The following is a 9,775-nucleotide window of genomic DNA, read 5'->3' on the forward strand; positions in this document are numbered from 1 at the left end:
GACCGGTCGCGCGCCAGCGCAGGGCCGCGGCGGAGGCCGGCGCGCCGCGCCGCGGCGCGAGCGCGAGCACGGTCGCGCGGGGCGCGTCCCGGAGCGCCGCGTCCGCGGCGGCGGCGACGGCGCCGAGCGCGCCCGCCGAGTTCGCGCCCGCGAGCGCGTCGACGGCGTCCCTCGCGCCGCCGCCGACGGCCGCGAGGCCCGAGTCGTGGCGCCGCGCGTCGCCGCCGGGGCCCACGCTCCAGACGCACGCGGCGCCGCCGGGCCCGCCGAGGCCCGCGAGCAGGAAGCGGCAGCCGTAGGCCCGCCGCCCGCCGCCCTTGGCGCAGTCGTGGCACTCGTCGGCGACGGCCGTCGCGATGCCCGCGGCGTCCGGCGCGTCCGCCGAGAACTGGAGCCGCTCGCGCGCCGCGTGCATGCGCGCGACGTCGACGAGCGCGGCGCCGTCGGCGCCCAGCCCCGCGAAGGCGGCGCCGTGGCGCGCGTCGACGACCGAGACCTTCTCCGGCCGCGACGCGCCGTCGGCCGCGGCGGCGAGGATCGCTACGTTGTTGCGTATGAGCCCCACGGCGAGGGCGCCGCGCGCGGCGGCGACGTCGGCGTACTCGAGCTGCAGGATGCGGCCCTTCGGGTCGAAGACGAAGGGCTCGCGGTCGTAGGGCACGGACGACCAGGACCGTGGGGCAGCGGAGGCTGCGGCGCAGAGGAGCGCGGCGAGCTTCATGATTGGTGTCAATGTGGTTGCGTCGAAGCTGAGTCCGTCGCGAGCGCGACGATCCGAGCGTCGACGGCGGTGCTATTGATCTACGAGCGGCATTATCGGCCCACTAACTCGCTGCGCATCGGCAGCGGAGCACAAAATGTCGACGCTGCCTTCATCGTCGCCGAAACTGCGGCAAGAATTCTCGACCAGCCGGCCCCGCGGCTCCGACTTTGCTCGCGCCGCCGCCGACCATGGCGTCCAGCGGCGCTCTCGCGAGGCGCATAGACCGCGTCCCACGACTCCCGCGCACGCGCGCCCGAAAAATCGCCGCGTCGATCGACGAAGTTGACGCCGCGCGCCGCCGCGCAGGTTCCTCGCCGCCGACAGCGGCGAGCAGATCGGCGTCAAGCTCTACCACAAGGTGAACCTGGGCCTGCTGGGCCTCACGCCCCTGGCCATCGCGTCCGAGGGCTCGTCCCTGAGCTTCCCCGTGGACATGGCGCTCGCGGTCGCATTTCCGCTCCACGGGCACATCGGCATGAACTACGTCATCACGGACTACATCCCCAAGCTCTTCGGCAACGCCGCGCGCGGGCCGAGCCGCATCATCATGTGCGGCATCACGGGCCTCACGACGCTGGGCCTCGTCAAGCTCAACGTCGAGGGCCCGGGCATCACCGGCGCGCTCAAGGCGCTCTGGCGGTCCTAGGGCGGCCGGGTGGATCGCGGTAAATCTATGCATGTTCCTTCCTTTGCTGCGGCAGCGCGTCGCGGCGGGGCGCTCGGCGAGCTTCTCGGAGCCGTGGGGCGGCGGCTGACCACGCCGTCGAGTGCTCACTCGAGGCACTGTGAGGCTACTGTGGCAGATCACCATCACCAAGTCCTTCTCCCGGTCCGCCGCCGGCGTGGCCGGCCTCGGTAACCCAATGGCAGCGATGGACGACGCGGACCTCGCGAGCCGCTGCACGCGCTGCGTCTTCGGGCCGCGCGCGGTCGTCCAGCCGCGGTACGTCGTCGGCGACGTCGCCGTCTGCAGGGCCTGCGCCACCTTGTGCCTCGCCGGCATCGCGGAGGAAATCACGGGAGACATCCCGCTCCGACCCTTCGCCTGCGGCGTCGCGCGATTGGCGGCGACGGGCCTCTGCGCCGACGTCTTCCGGGACGCCCGGGCGCCCGCGGGCGCGACGCCCGCGCCGGCGTCGTTCGAAGCCGCCGTCGCCGCGGCCGCGTCCCAGCAGGATCCGGCGGGGGAGTCGGCCTCGGACGGCCACATCGTCCGGCAGCTCGAGGGCTGCGTGCGCACGCGCGACGTCTACGAGGACGCGGCGCTGCTGGGCGAGATCCGCGCGCTGCTCCCGCTGAAGAAGTTCCGCGTCGGCGCGGCCGCGCGGCGCGAGGCGCGCGCTCTCGAGAAACAGGGCGACGACTTCCCCGCGGCGCTCGCGGCCGCCAAGGCGAAGATGCTCCTCGCGCGGTCGACGGGCGAGGCCGACGGGGGCTACCCGAGCGACTTCTTCCTCGAGGAGCTCGTCAACTTCTTCAAGGGCCCGAAGTTCTTCAGATGGTTCAAGAAGCCCGACTGCGCCCACTGCGGCAACGCGAAGCACCACGCCATGGCCTTCGCGGGCGCGTCGTCGGACGTCACGGACGCCGAGCGCGCCGGCTGGGCCGCGACCGTCGAGCTCTACGAGTGCAACGCCTGCGGCGGCGTCACGCGGTTCCCGCGGCTCAACAACCCGCGGAGCCTCCTGAAGACGCGCACGGGCCGCTGCGGCGAGTTCGCCAACGCCTTCACGGCCTGCGCGGTCGCCTGCGGCTTCGACGCGCGCTACGTCCTCGACACGACGGACCACGTCTGGACCGAGGTCTTCGCCGCCGGCCGGAAGCGCTGGGTCCACGTCGACAGCTGCGAGAAGAAGATCGACAAGCCGCTGCTCTACGAGAAGGGCTGGGGGAAGGAGCTCGTGGGCATCTTCGCCTTCGGCCGCGACGAGGTCGTGGACGTCACGCGGCGCTACACGCGGGATTTCGGCGCGTGCCTCGCGCGGCGCGCGCCGGGCTCGCCGAGGTGGCGGGGCGCGCTCAGCGAGCGCGCGCTCGCCGCGGCCGTGGACCGGCTCGACCGGCGCCAGCGCGGCAAGCACCCCCGGCCGTCTCCCGACTTCGAAGCGCGGCGCGCGGCGGAGCTCGCGGAGCTCGCGGCGGCCACGTGGTCGGCGCTGCGGCCCCTCGACGCGGAGGAGGCCACGGGCCGCACGGCGGGCGACGCGGCCTGGATCGCCGCGCGCGGCGAGGGCGGATCCGAGAAGCCGCCGCTCCCCGGCGGATCCTGGTCCAACTCGGCGCGGCACGCGGCCGTGTCCGGCGGCGTGCTCACCGCGGAGCTGAGGGACAAGGACGGCGCCTGGCGCGCGGCGTCCGCGGCGTTCCTCTACGGCGACGTCCTCTCGAACCAGGACGGGCGGTTCCGCGTCGAAGGCGGCGGCGACGTCGCGGGCGCGCTAGCAAATCACAAGCGGGGCGCCGACGGCGTCGCGGCCTGCGCGGCGGCGCTCCGGGCCGACGCGGCGCGGTGCTGCCCGGCCGCGGACCTCGCGGAGGTGCGGCGGCGCCACGAGAAGCTGCTGCGGAACCTGCTCGCGGACCCGCCCGACGCGCGGCACCTGGCGATCCGGCTCGACAACGCGGTCGTCCGGCGCTACGTGCTCTCGCCGGCCCACGCCGCGGCGCCCTGGCTCCACGCCGCCGCGGGCTTCGACCTCGCCGGCGGCGCGCTCGTCGCGCCGCCGCCGCCGCGGGGCCGCGTGGAGCGCGCGCTCGACGCGCTCGCCGCCGCGTGGCCCGCGGGCCCCTGATCTTACGGGTGCTTCTGTGTTACTACGAACGAGCAGGAGGGGGTGCGTTGGGCGTCGGGCGCGGGCTCCGGCCGAAGTGCGGCTGTGGAGGCCGCGCGCGGCGACGCCGTACGGCAAACAACAAGGTGCGGCGCGACGCCGCGCGCGGCGGCGCGCGCCGGCCGGGCGGCGCTTTCGCGCCGGTCGCGGGGTGGCCCGCCGCGCCCGCGGGCCGGGCGCCCGGTCCTCAGCGCAGGACGTTGGGCATGGACTGCTGGACGAGGAGCTGGCGCGCGCTGTAGCGGTGCTTCCGGTTGAGCTCGCGGCCGCCGCGCGGGTGTATGTCCTTGTCGACGAAGAGCGCCCGCTTCTCGAACATCTTCGCGAAGACCTCCGGCAGATTGGAGAAGGCGTCGAGGAAGGCGTCGCGGCGGATGTAGAAGAAGTCGGACTTGGTCTCGGCGACGACCGTGATGTCCGACTCGTTCGAGCAGCCCAGGAGGCACAGCTCGCCGAAGGAGCAGCCCTCCTCGAGCTTCTCGTTGGGCGTCTTCTGCTCGTCCTCGAAGTCGCGGTAGCAGGTCCCGCCCTTGAAGATGAAGAGGCTCACGTTCGCGTCGCCGGCCTCGACGATGCGCGCGCCGACGTCGAACGTGCAGCTCCGGACGATGAGCATGACCTTCCACAGGCTGCCCTCGGGCAGGTCCGCGAAGAGGGAGTGCTCCAGCACAAAGTCGTGGAGCAGGTAGATGGAGATGGCCTCCTGGAGCGACGGCGACAGCTTCTCCATGATGTACTCGTCCTCGATCGCGCTGTGGTCCGTGTAGAACTGCTTGAAGAAGCGGCGCACGCGCCGCTTCAGGGCCGGCTCGATGTTGTAGTGCTCCATCCAGGACGCGAGCTGGTCCATCTTCTCGAAGTAGACCGCGTTCTTCGAGTCGACGGACGACACCATCGAGCTCACGGACGCGATGATGTACGAGTAGAACGACACGCCCATGAGCATGCCGAAGATGGCGAAGATGCGCTCCATGTCGCCCGCCGGCGTGATGTCCCCGAAGCCCACCGTCGTCATCGTCGTGAAGGCCCAGTAGATGGCCGCGAGGTACTGGCGGCGCCAGCTCCACTCCGACGCGGGGTCGTCGTCGCCGTGCCGCGGGCTGTAGGTCCGGAGCCAGCCGTCGCCGCTCACGGCCATGAAGCAGGCCAGGAGGTGGGCGATGAGGAACGACGACATGATGATGGACATGACCTTGGCCGCCAACGCGCCGAAGGACGACGACATGAACTCCTCGACGGCCGTCATGAGCTCCGTGTCCTCGTTCGACAGGAGCTTGAGGAACTTGCCGATGCGCAACGCCTTGAAGACCTTCATGACCTTGATCAGCTTGAAGACCTTGGCGCTGCTGAGCTTGTCCGCGCCGCCCGCGGCCGCGCCGATGAGCGCGAGCAGCACCTCGAGCACCGGCGGCATCGAGCTCACGAAGTCGAGCGTGAACCACGTGAGCAGGTAGTGGCGCGCCGCGGCCCCGGGGCTCATGACGAGGATGCCGTCGGACGTGAAGTAGCCCGTGCGGAAGTTCAGGACTAGATCGACGATGAAGACGACGTCCATGACGCGGTTCATGCGGCCGAGCGCCGTGCCGTCCTTGAGCATGTCGTCGTCCCAGAAGCCCATGGACAGGGGCTCCGTCACCAAAACGTAGAAGATGAAGAAGGCGATGAAGACGTCCCACATGATGCGGAAGACGCCCGAAGGGTTGATCATGCCGCAGCACCGCTTGTGCCAGGGGTCGCGCTCGCTCTCCTTGAGCGACTGCTCGATGGCCTCCTTGTCGTGCTGCTCGAAGATGACGGAGAGGCGGCTCGTCTCCATGCGCTTCCGGCGGGCCACGGGGTCCTCGTCCTCGGGGCTCACCTCCTCGGAGTCCGCGTTCCCGAGGCCGAGCACGTTGTCCGCGCCGACGGCGGACATGAGCTGGCCGATGGACGAGCGCCGCCGGCCGTTGCGCGGCGGCGGGCCCACGGGCTCCTCGACCTCGCGGTAGTTCGGGTCCGCCGGGTTCAGCAGCGCCCGCTCCGAGAGGCAGGGGTTCGGCTCGCCCTCGGGCACGGACGCCAAAGCGTCGGTCGTCGCGGCGCCGAACGGCCGCGGCGGCTCGTCGCCGTCCTCGTCGGCCTCGGCGCTCTTGTAGTCGAAGTTCGACGCGACGAGCTCCGTCTCCCGCGGGTTCGACGCCTTGTAGGGGCTGTAGGTCGCGAAGAGGCCGCCGTCGTCGGACACGTCCGTGTGCTCCGCGATGCCGTTCTCCGACGACTGCGACGTCGACCGGCACCGCGTGTACTTGACGGGGACCTTGGCCTATAGGGAAGGGAGGGTCTCTCTACGTGCCAGAAAAAGAAGGACGCGGGTCGTCCGCGCCCCCTGGCTGAGCGCGCGCTCGCGCTTTTCGGATCGGCGCCGCTCGACCGCGCTCGTCTCGGGGACCGCGAGGCGCATGGCCGCGGCGTTGACGCTGGCCTCGCAGGCCCGGCTCGCGCCCTCGAAGGACTCGTGGAGCTTGCGGAGCTCGTCGCTCGCCCGCCGCTGCGCGTCCGTGTCCCCGCACGCGCCCGCCGCGGCCGCGACGACCTCGCACTGGTGCGTCGCGAGTTTCCCGACGAGCTCGATCTGGGACCGCAGGCCGTCGAGGGACACGAGGGCGTCGCTCACGTGCTTCAGGTCCTCGCCGTCCCGGGGGGGCGCCATGGCGCGCGCCGACTGGCCGGGCGGGGGGCCGCAACGGCGGGGAACGTCCCGGGGCCGCGGTGCGGCGCGCGTCGGGCGACTCCGGGGCGCTCAGAGGCCCGCCACCATGGAGGCCGGCCCGGGCCTCGACCCCGAGAACGTCGACGGCCCGACCCGCCTACCGCGGAAACCGTCACGGCGCGACGTCGGGCTGCTCCACCGCTTCTTCGCAGGGGCTGCCCCGCGGCCTCTAACTAATTGGGCACCGTCGGCTTTCCGGATCTGTGTATCCGGGGCAGGGTGCGTCGTCGATTCGATCGATCGTCTGGGGCAGGCCCCCGTCACCATGTCCATGCGCTTCAAGCCGCCGAAGAAGGGCGTCGGGGCCGGCGACGAGGGCTGCGTGCCGCAGCACTGCGGCTCGCCGACGGCCGGCGGCGCCACGCCGCGCCGGGACGCCGACGGCGACGACAAGCTCAAGGGCGAGGGCGGCGGCGTGCCCAACTGGAAGCTCTGGAAGGGGAAGAACGTCTTCGCCCTCGGCGGGCGGGCCATGCTCGGCGCCGACGCGCGCATCTTCGCCATCACGAACTGCTTCGTCGTCGCCACGGCGCTCGTCTTCTTCGGGGACCTGTGCCCGCGCATGCGCGGCTCGGAGCGCGAGCGCCACGTCTACGTCGGCGCCGCGCTCTACGCGTGCACGCTCGGCGCCATGTGGCTCGCGGCGTTGAGCGACCCGGGCGTCATCCCGCGGTCCGGCTACGCGCGCCAGGACTACGGCGACGACGGCGCGCGGCTCCGGAGCCGGAGGGAGGCGTGCGAGCCCTGCGACGGCGACGAGGCCGAGGGCGAGGAGCGCGAGACGCTGATCGCGCGCCAGATTCTGGACGGCTGGCAGGCCGTCGTCCACGACGCGAGCGGCGACGTCTACTTCTGGAACAAGCGGACGAACGAGAGCACGTGGGACCGGCCCGTCGCCGGCGGCCACGTGTGTTCGACGTGCGCCGTCTTCCGCCCGAAGCGCGCGAAGCACTGCGGCTACTGCAACAACTGCGTCGAGCGCTGGGACCACCACTGCCCCTGGATCGGCACCTGCGTCGGAAGACGCAACTATCGCAGCTTCTTCGCCATGCTCCTCTTCGCGACGGCGCTCGCCGGGGCGGGAAACGGGCGCGACATTCCCAACTTCAAAGGCTCCGAGCTCGGCCGTTTTCCACTCGTTTCGGCTGATTTTTGGACGAGCGATCATCTCTCGGAGCGGTCTCGACGCGTGGATAAGTTTTCCGGAACGCGCGCGCGCGGCACACTCACGTTGAATCACTCTCCCGCCCAGGCGCTCGCCGCGTTCGTCACGAACGCGGGCTTCGCGGTGATATTCTCAAACTACAAGCGCAAGGGCGGCGCGGACACGTCGAAGCTCTCCGCGCGCGCGCTCTTCGTGCTGGCGATCCGCCACCGCGCGGACGTTCTGCTGTTCGCCTTCGTGTCCGCGGCGATCTTGTTCCTGCTGCTGTGGCTCTTCACGTACCACGTGTTTCTCATCCTCAGCGCGATGACGACGAACGAGCACCTCAAGGGCACATACTCGAACAAGCCGAACCCGCACAACCGCGGCATCTGCTCGAACCTGTGGACCTTCCTCTCGGAGGCGTGCCCGCCCTCGAACCTCGTGGACCTGTCGGCGACGGCGTCGACGACCGTCGTCGCCGGCGCGCGCGCCGTCGCGGGAAACGCGCCGACCGCGGCGGACGTCGCCGAGTGCGGCGACGCGGGCGCGCCGCCGTCGTAAGGCGCTTTGGTGTGGGTGCGGTCGCGGACGCGTCGGGGCCGGCCTTCGGAGGCGTCCGGAGGCTTACTTGTTGTACTACCGAGGCGGTCGACGCGCGCAGCGTCTCGACGCACCGGCTGGCGGCCCAAGGCCCGTCCACCGACCGGTCGAGCAGGACTTTGAGCAAACAGCAAACATGGTGCGCGCGCGCCGAATCGCACGCGCGCCGATCGCGCAACACACATGACTCACGCGCGCGTCTCTCCGCAGGGCCAGGGCGCGAGCGCGGAGGAGGCCGACGCGACGGGGTACCGCGTCCTCGGCGTGCAGCCGAACTCGCCGGCGTCGGACGTGGGCCTCGTGTCCTTCTTCGACTTCGTCGTCGCCGTCGACGGCGTCGAGCTCCGCGAGCTCGACTCGACGTTCATCGACAAGATCAAGGCGGCGCGGCCCCGGCGTCTTCGAAGTTTCGCGCCGCGCGACGCCCCGACGCGCGTCCGCCCCGCCGCAGTCCGAGGACAGGCCGCTGCCCTGCGTCGTCTACAACCTCAAGAGCCGCCAGACGCGGAGCGTGACCATCACGCCGACGCGCAACTGGGGCGGCCAGGGCATGCTGGGCGTGACGATCCGTTTCGACACGTACCACAAGGCGGACGAGCACCTCGTCCGCGTGCTCGAGGTCGCGCCGGGCTCGCCGGCGGAGATCGCGGGGCTCCGGGCGGGCACGGACTACCTCCTCGGCACGGCGGAGCGCGTCTTCGGCGACTCGGACGCGCGTCGCGCCGCGTCCCTTTCGTCCCGGCGGCCGCGCGACGCGCGTCGCCTCCCGCGCAGGTCCTCAACGACGAGTGCACGCTGCACCTCGACAAACCCGTCGAGTTCTACGTCTACAACACGGAGACCGACGAGGTCCGCGTCGTCGTCCTCCTCCCGACGTACTCCTGGGGCGGCGGCGGCTGCCTCGGCGCCGCGGTCGCGCACGGCTACCTCCACCGCCTCCCCGCGAGGTGTCGAGAGTCGAACGGCGTCTCCATCGAGCCCGAGCGGCCCGTCGCGCCCAACGCCCGCGACGCCATGGCCGTCGACGCGCCGCCGCCGCCGCCGCCGCCCGCGGACGTCCCGCCGCCGCAGACCGAGGTCCCCGTCGCCTGAGAGGAGGACGACGGCCCGCCCCGGCGGCCGCGGAGTAGAGGCCGCACCTGCCCCGCCCCTTTCTGCCGCGCGGACCGGCGGCGCGGTCGGGTGTCGGGTGTGTGAGGCTTGAGGGGGGTCGGTGGCGCCCTCGGCGCCCTCGGCGCCCTCGGGACGAGGGCGCCGCCCTCTCGTCCGACGCCCTCGGCTGAGGGATTTTCCCCTCGTCCGAGGGAGCCGAGCGTCCGAGGGTCCGAAATGGCCGAGGGCGCCGAGGGCGCCGACGGCCGCTGATTGGCCAGGCACGCCCGGCGCGCTCGAACCGTGACTGCAAATCTCTGGCCATCCGTCGTTGGAAGGTTATGAGGGGGCGCGGCAGCCCAAAGGCGCAGCCCTTGGGCGTCCCTGGGCGCGCCGTGGGTGCCGGCATTGACGCCCACGGTCGCGACGGTCCCCGAGACGGGGCGCAGCCAAGAGCGGCGGCCGTGCGGCGCTTTCCCCTCGCGGCGCCGTGGGCTGCCTACACGTCGGCGCGGGCACGAGGTCCTGTCGGTCCTAGGCCGCGCAGTCGCCCCAGTCGATGATGGAGCGTGGCCCGGGGGCGGCCAGGGATA

General features: G+C 72.1%; 2 protein-coding genes across 2 annotated transcripts; both read left to right on the forward strand.

The window, feature by feature from the left end:
• Nucleotides 1-7,253: 7,253 nt before the first annotated feature.
• Nucleotides 7,254-7,409, forward strand: AURANDRAFT_5142 (hypothetical protein; the record flags this gene model as incomplete). The annotated part of the gene is made up of 1 exon (XM_009042249.1): nt 7,254-7,409. A coding segment is annotated over one exon (156 nt), but the record flags the coding sequence as incomplete, so codon positions are not given.
• Nucleotides 7,410-8,333: 924 nt separating this feature from the next.
• AURANDRAFT_6242 (hypothetical protein) lies at nt 8,334-9,032 on the forward strand (the record flags this gene model as incomplete). Its single annotated transcript, XM_009042250.1, has 3 exons — nt 8,334-8,525; nt 8,548-8,784; nt 8,865-9,032. Coding segments are annotated over 3 exons (597 nt in total), but the record flags the coding sequence as incomplete, so codon positions are not given.
• Between the last annotated feature and the right edge of the window lie 743 nt (nt 9,033-9,775).

This window comes from Aureococcus anophagefferens, assembly GCF_000186865.1.
Source record: "Aureococcus anophagefferens unplaced genomic scaffold AURANscaffold_29, whole genome shotgun sequence".
Taxonomy (NCBI): Eukaryota; class Pelagophyceae; order Pelagomonadales; family Pelagomonadaceae; genus Aureococcus; species Aureococcus anophagefferens.